The sequence below is a fragment of the Perca flavescens genome, chromosome 22 (assembly GCF_004354835.1).
Source record: "Perca flavescens isolate YP-PL-M2 chromosome 22, PFLA_1.0, whole genome shotgun sequence".
NCBI lineage: Eukaryota > Metazoa > Chordata > Actinopteri > Perciformes > Percidae > Perca > Perca flavescens.
In genome coordinates this window covers 28,204,257-28,216,756 of record NC_041352.1, presented here as the reverse complement: position 1 = coordinate 28,216,756, position 12,500 = coordinate 28,204,257, and the positions used below count along the sequence as shown (strand labels likewise).

The 12,500-nt window shown below is 45.3% G+C and overlaps 1 protein-coding gene across 3 annotated transcripts in view; it reads left to right on the top strand.

Annotated features, from left to right (window-relative positions):
* xylb (xylulokinase homolog (H. influenzae)) overlaps positions 1-7,424 on the top strand; it is a 37,347-nt gene extending 29,923 nt beyond the window's left edge. For all 3 annotated transcript variants that reach the window (XM_028568921.1, XM_028568923.1, XM_028568922.1), the window contains exon 19: positions 6,992-7,424. In XM_028568921.1, coding sequence (XP_028424722.1) covers positions 6,992-7,084 — 93 coding nt within the window. In that variant the 3' untranslated portion in view covers positions 7,085-7,424. The remainder of the gene's footprint in view (positions 1-6,991) is intronic.
* Positions 7,425-12,500: the final 5,076 nt, after the last annotated feature.

Sequence of the window (12,500 nt, the reverse complement as noted above, 5' to 3'; positions counted from 1 at the left end):
GCCACCACTAGGGGGCTCTAACTTATGAAATGCTCCTGTGGGTCTATCAGAGGGGGGCGGGTGTGATTAGGGTTTTTGGGGAACTTGTTAGATTATTGACCCGTATTAGCCGAGCCGCTCGACACAAAGCCAGAGAACTAGAGGACTGTTGAACACAACGTGCTGATGAAAATAACGTGAGGAGACGCCCTGGGCTTCTCCTCCAGCCGCCTTCTCTTAAATTCAGGTCATGTTGGTTTCTTCACACTTCAGACAAAAAGTCTAATTCTGGTCTGCAGTCTCATTTAATTTGGAACTTTTTCTTTGTCAAACTTTCACATTGTTTTTTACATCAGTGCGTCTCTGTGTTTCTGTCTCTCTCTGGGTAGAGACGCAGCGCTTCGCCGCAAAAGATAAGAGCAGGAAAACAATTCCAGGAAAAAACAGAAAGTGATAATGAAGAAAAACACAAAAGGGAGATTGGGTTGAGAGCAGATTCTCTGTGACAGGTGGGTGATGAAGGAAGAGAGGGGGGGGAGGATGAAGGAAGAGAGGTGGGTGATGAAGAAAGACAGGAGGAGGATGGAGGGAGGAGGGTTAGGGTCGCAGGGCGAGCCGTGACAGAGTTTTCTCTTTGGTTTCTGCTTTTTGTTCTGTCAATCTTTTCCTCAGCTCCCAGGAGAGAGAGGGAGAGAGAGAGAGAGAGAGAGAGAGAGAGAGAGAGAGAGAGAGAGAGAGAGAGAGAGAGGGAGAGAGGGAGAGGGAGAGAGGGAGAGAGAGAGAGAGGGAGAGAGAGAGAGAGGGAGAGAGGTCTGCCGCGGTGATCATTTCAACCTGTTAGCTTTCATTTCTTTAAACCGTCTGACAGCTCGACCCCTCTCCACCTCTGACCTCTGACCTCTGCATTTTAACGATGATTCATCTCCACCTATCATCACTCTAAAACAGGCAGTAATACTCATTCATCTCCACGTATCATCACTCTAAAACAGGCAGTAATACTCATTCATCTCCACGTATCATCACTCTAGCCAACGTCTGCCGCCCGGTCTGGGACCTTCGCACCCATGGGCACCCGACTGGTTCCTCCACAGGTGGCCAGGCCCATGGGCTGGAGAGAACAGGCGGTAATACTCATTCATCTCCACCTATCATCACTCTAAAACAGGCAGTAATACTCATTCATCTCCACCTATCATCACTCTAAAACAGGCAGTAATACTCATTCATCTCCACCTATCATCACTCTAAAACAGGCAGTAATACTCATTCATCTCCACCTATCATCACTCTAAAACAGGCAGTAATACTCATTCATCTCCACCTATCATCACTCTAAAACAGGCAGTAATACTCATTCATCTCCACCTATCATCACTCTAAAACAGGCAGTAATACTCATTCATCTCCACCTATCATCACTCTAAAACAGGCAGTAATACTCATTCATCTGCACGTATCATCACTCTAAAACAGGCAGTAATACTCATTCATCTCCACGTATCATCACTCTAAAACAGGCAGTAATACTCATTCATCTCCACGTATCATCACTCTAAAACAGGCAGTAATACTCATTCATCTCCACGTATCATCACTCTAAAACAGGCAGTAATACTCATTCATCTCCACGTATCATCACTCTAAAACAGGCAGTAATACTCATTCATCTCCACATATCATCACTCTAAAACAGGCAGTAATACTCATTCATCTGCACGTAAATTTTATTTTTTATTCATTCATTTTTTATAACTGTTTCTTCATCTGTTACCAATTTGTATCATATTTTTAACTGTGTCTTTATGTCTTGTGTAAAGCACTTTGAATCACATTGCTGCTGAATTGTGCTATACAAATAAAATTGCCTAACGAACAACATTTACGTATCTACGCCGTAGTCCACGCACGTACCCAGTGGTGTAGTCTAGGTTTTTGTAGTATAGAGTATCCTGTCTTTTTTTCCCCTCCCAGCATTAGACTGGCCCGTCCCAGAGCGACAGCCCCCCGTAGGTTTTTTTGTAACGTTACAGCGTAAAGCCTCCGCCTCATCTGGGGTCATTTCCTGTAGTTTCTGTAACGTAACCGTTGGCTGAGAAGCAGCAGTTCAGCTTCAGGGGACAGGCTTACCAAATCCCCGAGAGAGTGGAGTTAGAATTTGCTTTTGTTTCATATATCTACTTTATTGATTCATGTCAGTTAATTTCAAATTTGAACGAGAATGACCGCAAAGCAACAGCGTTGTTGTTACTAGCCGACCCGCAACACAGGCGGGGAATTTATGAACATAAGTGTCAAAACAATCATCGTTACATAACGGTATCCTTGCGTTTTTGTCAGTCCCGCATAATTCAAAGCATAATCAGCCAAAGTCCGCATATTTATGCGCATTTTCTCAAAATACGCTGCACTTTCGCTGCATAAATTGCCGATTTCTGCGCAAAATACGCGGGGCTTGCATGATTTCATAATCCCCGCATTTTCATTGTAAAAAAAGTCCCATAATATATCTTAGCAGAAAGTTGAAAAATGTTGCGTTGAGCACAGCTACACAGCTGTTAAAACATAATAAAATATATGACACACTGGTATCGGATCAGTACTCGGTATCGGCAAGCAAAAAATGGTATTGAACCCTCTCTATTCATGTGTTGAGTGACAGTAACCTAGACCAATCGGTTCGTCAGTTAAACACTGGAGTGGTAGCAGAAGAAGCCCAGCAGCCATTTTCCCCTGTTGCCATGGGAACGTTTTGAAGTGACGTAATTACACGACGTGAACATCATCGAAAAGCAGGGTGTTGGGTGGGGGGAATCACTGTTTTTTCTCTTTTTCATCAAACAAAACAGTTTTTGCAAGTTCCCGCAATTTTATTGCATAAAATTGCATATATATATCATATAGCATATTCCATCACATTTTTTGAAGAAAACGTGCGGCATAATCAAGGAGTTTTATCCGCAACAATCACAAAAAAACTCAATTTTTTCATTTTTTACCCTCTTTTTTTTTTTTTTTTTTTTAAGAGGGTATACTGAAATCCTTGACCTTTCCTAGTGGGTGTACTGCATATACCTGCGTATCACGTAGACCGCACCGCTGCACCTACCTACACCCCACCTACCTACACCGTAGTCTACCCACCTACCTACACCCACCTACCTACACCCCACCTACCTACACCGTAGTCTACCCACCTACCTACACCCCACCTACCTACACCCCACCTACCTACACCGTAGTCTACCCACCTACCTACACCCCACCTACCTACACCGTAGTCTACCCACCTACCTACACCCCACCTACCTACACCGTAGTCTACCCACCTACCTACACCCCACCTACCTACACCCCACCTACCTACACCGTAGTCTACCCACCTACCTACACCCCACCTACCTACACCGTGGTCTACCCACCTACCTACACCCCACCTACCTACACCCCACCTACCTGCACGTAGTCTGCCCACCTACCTACACCCCACCTACCTGCACGTGGTCTGCCCACCCTACCTACACCCACCTACCTACACCGTAGTCTACCCACCTACCTACACCCCACCTACCTACACCGTAGTCTACCCACCTACCTACACCGTGGTCTACCCACCTACCTACACCCCACCTACCTACACCGTAGTCTACCCACCTACCTACACCCCACCTACCTACACCGTGGTCTACCCACCTACCTACACCCCACCTACCTACACCGTAGTCTACCCACCTACCTCCGTGGCAAACCCGTGGTCTACCCACCTACACCCACCCCACCTACCTACAGGCGGGGTCTGCCCACCTACCTGCACCCCACCTACCTACACCGTGGTCTGCCCACCTACCTATACCCCACCTAAAACACCCCACCTACCTGCACCGTGGTCTGCCCACCTACCTACCCCCACCTGCCTGCACGTGGTCTGCCCACCTACCTAAAACGTGGTCTGCCCACCTACCTACACCCCACCTACCTGCGTGGTCTGCCCACCTACCTACACCCCACCTGCCTAAAACAGTCTGCCCGCCTACCTACACCCCCCACCTGCCTGCGTGGTCTGCCCACCTACCTACCCCACCTACCTACACGTGGTCTGCCCACCTACCTACACCCCACCTGCCCACCTACCTACACCTACCACCGTGTAGTCTGCCCACCTACCTACACCCACCTACCTACACGTAGTATGCCCACCTAACTCCACCCCACCTACCTACACAGGTGGTCTGCCCACCTACCTCGCGTGGTCTGCCCACCTACCTACACCCCACCTACCATCGCTCCGTGGTCTGCCCACCTACCTACATCCGTGGTATGCCCACCTACCTACACGTGGTCTGCCCACCTACCTGCACGTGGTATACCCACCTAACTACACCCCACCTACCTACACCGTCATCTGCCCACCTACCTACACCCCACCTACCTGTGGCGTGGTCTGCCCACCTACCTGCGGGTGGTCTGTCCACCTACCTACACCGTGGTCTGCCCACCTACCTACACCCCACCTACCTGCACGTAGTCTGCCCACCTACCTACACCGTGGTATGCCCACCTAACTACACCCCACCTACCTGCACCGTGGTCTGCCCACCTACCTACACCCCACCTACATGTGGTCTGCCCGTGGTCTGCCCACCTACCTGCGCCGTGGTCTGCCCACCCTACCTACACCGTAGTCTATCCACCTACCTACACCGTAGTCTACCCACCTACCTACACCCCACCTACCTCGCCGCCATGGTCTGCCCACCTACCTACACCCCACCTACCTCGCGCGTGGTCTGCCACCTACCTACACCGTGGTCTGCCCACCTACCTACACCCCACCTACCTCGCCCGTGGTCTGCCCACCTACCTACACGTGGTCTGCCCACCTACCTACACCCCACCTACCTACATCGTGGTCTGCCCACCTACCTACACCGTGGTCTGCCCACCTACCTACACCCCACCTACCTACACGTGGTCTGCCCACCTACCTACACCCCACCTACCTGCACGTGGTCTGCCCACCTACCTACACCCCACCTACCTGCACCGTGGTCTGCCCACCTACCTACCGTGGTCTGCCCCACCTACCTACACCCCACCTACCTACACCGTAGTCTACCCACCTACCTATACCCCACCTACACCACCCCACCTACCCGTGGTCTATTCCCACCTACCTACCCCACCTACCTGCACGTGGTCTGCCCACCTACACACGTGGTCTGCCCACCTACCTACACCCCACCTACCTACACACGTGGTCTGCCCACCTACCTACACCCCACCTGAACACCATAGTCTGCCCACCTAAAAACACCCCCCACCTACCTACACCGTGGTCTACCCACCTACCTACACCCCACCTACCTACACCGTAGTCTACCCACCTACCTACACCCCACCTACCTACACCGTAGTAGTCTACCCACCTACCTACACCCCACCTACCTACACCGTAGTATACCCACCTAACTACACCCCACCTACCTACACCGTGGTCTACCCACCTACCTACGCCGTAGTCTACCCACCTACCTACACCCCACCTACCTACGCCGTGGTCTACCCACCTACCTACACCGTAGTATACCCACCTACCTACACCGTAGTCTACCCACCTACTTACACCGTAGTATACCCACCTAACTACACCCCACCTACCTACACCGTAGTCTACCCACCTACCTACACCCCACCTACCTATGGCGTGGTCTACCCACCTACCTACGCCGTGGTCTATCCACCTACCTACACCGTAGTCTACCCACCTACCTACACCCCACCTACCTACACCGTAGTCTACCCACCTACCTACACCGTAGTATACCCACCTAACTACACCCCACCTACCTACACCGTAGTCTACCCACCTACCTACACCCCACCTACCTATGGCGTGGTCTACCCACCTACCTACGCCGTGGTCTACCCACCTACCTACACCGTAGTCTATCCACCTACCTACACCGTAGTCTACCCACCTACCTACACCCCACCTACCTACGCCATAGTCTACCCACCTACCTACACCCCACCTACCTACGCCGTGGTCTACCCACCTACCTACACCGTAGTCTACCCACCTACCTACACCCCACCTACCTACGCCGTGGTCTACCCACCTACCTACACCGTAGTCTACCCATGTTTCTACGGAGTAGATTCAACGGCGGACCATGAATCCAGCTTTTCTTACCGTCACTGGTCTTCTTGTTCTCTCGTGTTGATTACCGTCTGTCTAATGCACACAAACAGTTTAATATTCATGAAAGCAATGTTTTTACCCTCATCACATTTTAATTTAACACTTTCTCATCTCATCATGCACACACACACACACACACACACACACACACACACACACACACACACACACACACACACACACACGCTCTCTCCGGGGTGTAGATGTATGTTTGCTGAAGTGATGTTCTCTCATGTTCGTCCTCCATAATTAAACAACACAGCTCATGAATAATTAATGACCTCTGCTAAAACACCTAGTCCACACAAACACACACACACACACACACACACACACACACACACACACACACACTCAAACACACAGAGGGAGGTGCTGGCAATTGAATATTCTCTCAATACTTTCTGTGCGGCCGGATATTAAATATGAAATGGCAGCAGAGAGGAAGCCACGTTTCTCTGAACTCTGGCCTAGGCCCTGGAGAATAATCCTTCTACTCGGCTCAGAGGGACCACTCCGTGTCTGTCTGTGTGTGTGTGTGTGTGTGTGTGTGTGTGTGTGTGTGTGTGTGTGTGTGTGTGTGTGTGTGTGTGTGTGTTTGTGTGTGTGTGTGTGTTGTGTGTTTCTTTTTAACTGCTGGTTTTCTATTTCTGCTGTTGTAGTTTGATGTTTTTATTATTTTATCTTATCAGAAATGTTGTGATTATCTGTTTTTAATGAGAAGCACTTTGTGATGCATTTAGCGCACATAATACACTTTATTATTATTGTTATATGAATGATTTCTCTGTTTGTGTGTGTGTGTTTCAGGTGTACGGCCAGATGTTAAAGCGATTTGCCCGATTGGAGGAGAGAGTCCTGCAGGAGCCCCGCCCCCTGAGCAGCAGCAACCAATCAGTGTAACGGACATGAAGAGACCAGCTTTACTCGCAAACTTTACATTTACAGACCTCTTCTCCTGACTTGTTATTAGTGACAGATTAAGTCAGATTATGTCAGTGTACTTTTTAGGAATATGCATCAAAATTATGATTTAACTGACAATCTAATCTGCCACCAAATTAATGTAAAATAACACAAAGATTTAATTTAGCCACTTAAATTAAAAGCAGACCCAAACACACATGATTTCTTCATAAAACCTCCTGATTAATGTTGTTTTCTCCGTGGAAACTTTCAGGAATCATGTGTTTTGACCTCCAAGGATTAAAGTTACTGAGGAAATAAAATACTTTGCAAAACATTTGAACTGTTTAAGTCACATTTACTGACGCACTGAGAGATTTATGCCAATCCTCCCGTTGTAGAAAGTGGAAAGGATCCAAACAGTTGTGTGTTTAATGGTCTCTCTCTCCCTCTTCCCTCTGTTTCTGGAGGATCTCTCTTCTATCATTACATTCCTTTATATTAAAACATCTCTCTGTCTATATCTCCCTCTCTGCCTCTCCCTCCCTCTCTCTCTCTGAAAAGAAAAGACTCCAGGTAAAGTTCTGTGAAATTGCTTTCGCTAAACCCACCAGACTCCATGTAAATAAACAGTAATTTTATGATCATGAAACACATTTCATTCAAAGTGGACAGAAACTAAATAATACTATCAAAAGCCATTTTGGTTCATCTTTCCACTTTTCCAACCATCACAACTCTAGTTTTGGTTGAAATAAACACATAGTTTACAGATGTACATGTGGAAATATGTTGGCTTTATACACGCTAAAAGTATCGTATTTTTAAATGGAGTCTGGGGGGTTTAGCGCTAGTGACTTCAGAGCTGTTTCTGGTTAAACCGAAAGGTCTTAAAGAGGTTTTAAAGGTCTATCTCTGTAGGGATCCTTTCCAATGTTGTCAGACACTTAGAATAATAATCTGAGTCTGTCAGCAGCAACAACAGAACTTTTAGTGGACTCTAACTGATGCTGAACATTAGTCCTGTAGGGTTACATCACAGCCCGGTCTGTGGCTGCTGGTTAGAGCGTTCTCGTTCAATACTGGACCAGTTTCAAAGATTAATGTTCGGAGTGAAAGCACTTTAAGGGCCCTATCTTGCACCTGCCTAGGCTTATGCACAGCTATGCTTGTTACACACACAGGGAAGCCCAGCAGCGCACACACACACATGCAGAAGATTACAAATAAAAATATTACGTTGCAAATCCTCCATCATAACAGCAATGCTCCAAGGTCCATGCTGAGTCAGTCCCTGGCTCTTAAAGGGAATGGGAGATGATCTCTGATTGGTTGATTGCATGTTACGCCCAAAACACACCTCTGATTAATGAAGACACTAAGGACAAACACACCTGCACCAGGCGCTCCACGCCATGCGCTCAGATCGTTAAAATAGAGCTGTAACTCTCTAACATTGGCTGATAAATTACCGTTGAGTCTTTTCTCCAGGAGGAAAACTTTTTTCCACCCGTAGGTAATCAGAAACTGTTGCTTAACAAACAGGAAATATGAAGATCAATTAAAATCCTAAACCCATTTCATTTTTCTCCCCGCCTAATGATGAGGCGCTGTGTGTGGTTCTAATTTGATTTGCGAGGCCTCAGCTAACCGATAAAGCAGCTTTTGATTGGTTTTGGTTTATCAGGTTGTTGTTTTCCATCAGCCTGCTGCTCCTCGCACTCCCAATCATTGAAATGGGTTTGTCTCTCTACTATTGTCTCTACATACTACTCTCTACTGATGTCTCTCTACTATTGTCTCTACATACTACTCTCTACTGATGTCTCTCTACTATTGTCTCTACATACTACTCTCTACTGATGTCTCTCTACTATTGTCTCTACATACTACTCTCTCCCACTGATGTCTCTACTATTGTCTCTACATACTACTCTCTACTGATGTCTCTCTACTATTGTCTCTACATACTACCCCTCTACTGATGTCTCTCTACTATTGTCTCTACATACTACTCTCTACTGATGTCTCTCTACTATTGTCTCTACATACTACTCTCTACTGATGTCTCTCTACTATTGTCTCTACATACTACTCTCTACTGATGTCTCTCTACTATTGTCTCTACATACTACTCTCTACTGATGTCTCTCTACTATTGTCTCTATATATACTACTCTCTACTGATGTCTCTCTACTATTGTCTCTACATACTACTCTCTACTGTTGTCTCTCTACTATTGTCTCTACATACTACTCTCTACTGTTGTCTCTCTACTATTGTCTCTACATACTACTCTCTACTGTTGTCTCTCTACTATTGTCTCTACATACTACTCTCTACTGTTGTCTCTCTACTATTGTCTCTACATACTACTCTCTACTGTTGTCTCTCTACTATTGTCTCTACATACTACTCTCTACTGCTGTCTCTCTACTATTGTCTCTACATACTACTCTCTACTGTTGTCTCTCTACTCTACTGTCTCTACTACTGTCTCTCTACTATTGTCTCTACATACTACTCTCTCTACTGTTGTCTCTCTACCATTGTCTCTCTACATACTAACTCTCTACTGTTGTCTCTCTACTATTGTCTCTACATACTACTCTCTACTGTTGTCTCTCTCTATTGTCTCTACATACTCTCTACTATTGTCTCTACTATTGTCTCTACATACTACTCTACTTGTCTCTCTACTATTGTCTCTACATACTACTCTCTACTGTTGTCTCTCTACTATTGTCTCTACATACTACTCTCTACTGTTGTCTCTCTACATACTACTCTCTACTGTTGTCTCTCTACTATTGTCTCTACATACTACTCTCTACTGTTGTCTCTCTACTATTGTCTCTACATACTACTCTCTACTGTTGTCTCTCTACTATTGTCTCTACATACTACTCTCTACTGTTGTCTCTCTACTACTGTCTCTACTACTACTCTCTACTCTGTCTCTACATACTACTCTCTACTGTTGTCTCTCTACTATTGTCTCTACATACTACTCTCTACTGTTGTCTCTCTACTATTGTCTCTACATACTACTCTCTACTGTTGTCTCTCTCTATTCTCTACATACTACTCTCTTGTCTCTCTACTATTGTCTCTACATACTCTCTACTGTTGTCTCTCTACTATTGTCTCTACATACTACTCTCTACTGTTCTCTCTCTATTGTCTCTACATACTACTCTCTACTGTTGTCTCTCTACTATTGTCTCTACATACTACTCTCTACTGTTGTCTCTCTCTATTGTCTCTACATACTACTCTACATGTTGTCTCTCTCTACTGTCTGTACATCTCTACTGTTGTTGTCTCTACATACTACTCTCTCTGTTGTCTCTCTACTATTGTCTCTACATACTACTCTCTACTGTTGTCTCTACTACTTCTCTACTGTTGTCTCTCTAAATACTACTCTCTACTGTTGTCTCTCTACTATTGTCTCTACATACTACTCTCTACTGTTGTCTCTCTACTATTGTCTCTACATACTACTCTCTACTGTTGTCTCTCTACATACTACTCTCTACTGTTGTCTCTCTACTATTGTCTCTACATACTACTCTCTACTGTTGTCTCTCTACTATTGTTTCTACATACTACTCTCTACTGTTGTCTCTCTACTATTGTCTCTACATACTACTCTCTACTGTTGTCTCTCTACATACTACTCTCTACTGTTGTCTCTCTACATACTACTCTCTACTGTTGTCTCTCTACATACTACTCTCTACTGTTGTCTCTCTACATACTACTCTACTGATGTCTCTCTACTATTGTCTCTACATACTACTCTTTACTGATTTCTCTCTACTATTGTCTTTACATACTACTCTACTGATGTCTCTCTACTATTGTCTCTACATACTACTCTCTACTGCTGTCTCTCTACATACTACGCTCTACTACTGTCTCTCTACATACTACTCTCTACTGCTGTCTCTCTACACTCTCTACTGTTGTCTCTCTACTCGCTCTACTGCTGTCTCTATACATACTACTCTACTACTTGCTCTCAACATACTACTCTCTACTGTTGTCTCTCTACATACTACTCTCTTCTGCTGTCTCTCTACATACTATTCTCTACTGCTGTCTCTCTACATACTACTCTCTACTGTTGTCTCTCTACATACTACTCTCTTCTGCTGTCTCTCTACATACTACTCTCTACTGCTGTCTCTCTACATACTACTCTCTACTGTTGTCTCTCTACATACTACTCTCTTCTGCTGTCTCTCTACATACTACTCTCTACTGTTGTCTCTCTACATACTACTCTCTCTACTGTTGTCTCTCTACATACTACTCTCTACTGTTGTCTCTCTACATACTACTCTCTACTGTTGTCTCTCTACATACTACTCTACTGATGTCTCTCTACTATTGTCTCTACATACTACTCTTTACTGATTTCTCTCTACTATTGTCTTTACATACTACTCTACTGATGTCTCTCTACTATTGTCTCTACATACTACTCTCTACTGCTGTCTCTCTACATACTACGCTCTACTACTGTCTCTCTACATACTACTCTCTACTGCTGTCTCTACATACTACTCTCTACTGTTGTCTCTCTACATACTACGCTCTACTGCTGTCTCTATACATACTACTCTCTACTACTTGCTCTCAACATACTACTCTCTACTGTTGTCTCTCTACATACTACTCTCTTCTGCTGTCTCTCTACATACTACTCTCTACTGCTGTCTCTCTACATACTACTCTCTACTGTTGTCTCTCTACATACTACTCTCTTCTGCTGTCTCTCTACATACTACTCTCTACTGCTGTCTCTCTACATACTACTCTCTACTGTTGTCTCTCTACATACTACTCTCTTCTGCTGTCTCTCTACATACTACTCTCTACTGTTGTGTCTCTACATACTACTCTCTACTGTTGTCTCTCTACATACTACTCTCTTCTGCTGTCTCTCTACATACTACTCTCTACTGTTGTCTCTCTACATACTACTCTCTACTGTTGTCTCTCTACATACTACTCTCTACTGCTGTCATTCTACATACTACTCTCTACTTTTGTCTCTCTACATACTACTCTCTACTGCTGTCTCTCTACATACTTCTCTCTACTGCTGTCTCTCTACATACTACTCTCTACTGCTGTCTCTCTACTCAATTCAAACAGGATCTAAACATTATCTGTCCCTCCCGTTGCCTTTTAGTGGACACTTCGAAGTGGACTCTATCTCTGTAGACATTTGGGAGTCTTAGTCTTCTGTAGATGGACAAGTGAAACTGTGTTATCGTCTCTATTGACACTTTGGAGTCTGTTGCTGTTCTTTATTGTCTCTACATGGACACGTGGGAGTCTTTAATGTTCCCACAGACACCTGGGAGTCTGTGGCTGTGTCTTATTGTCTTTACATAA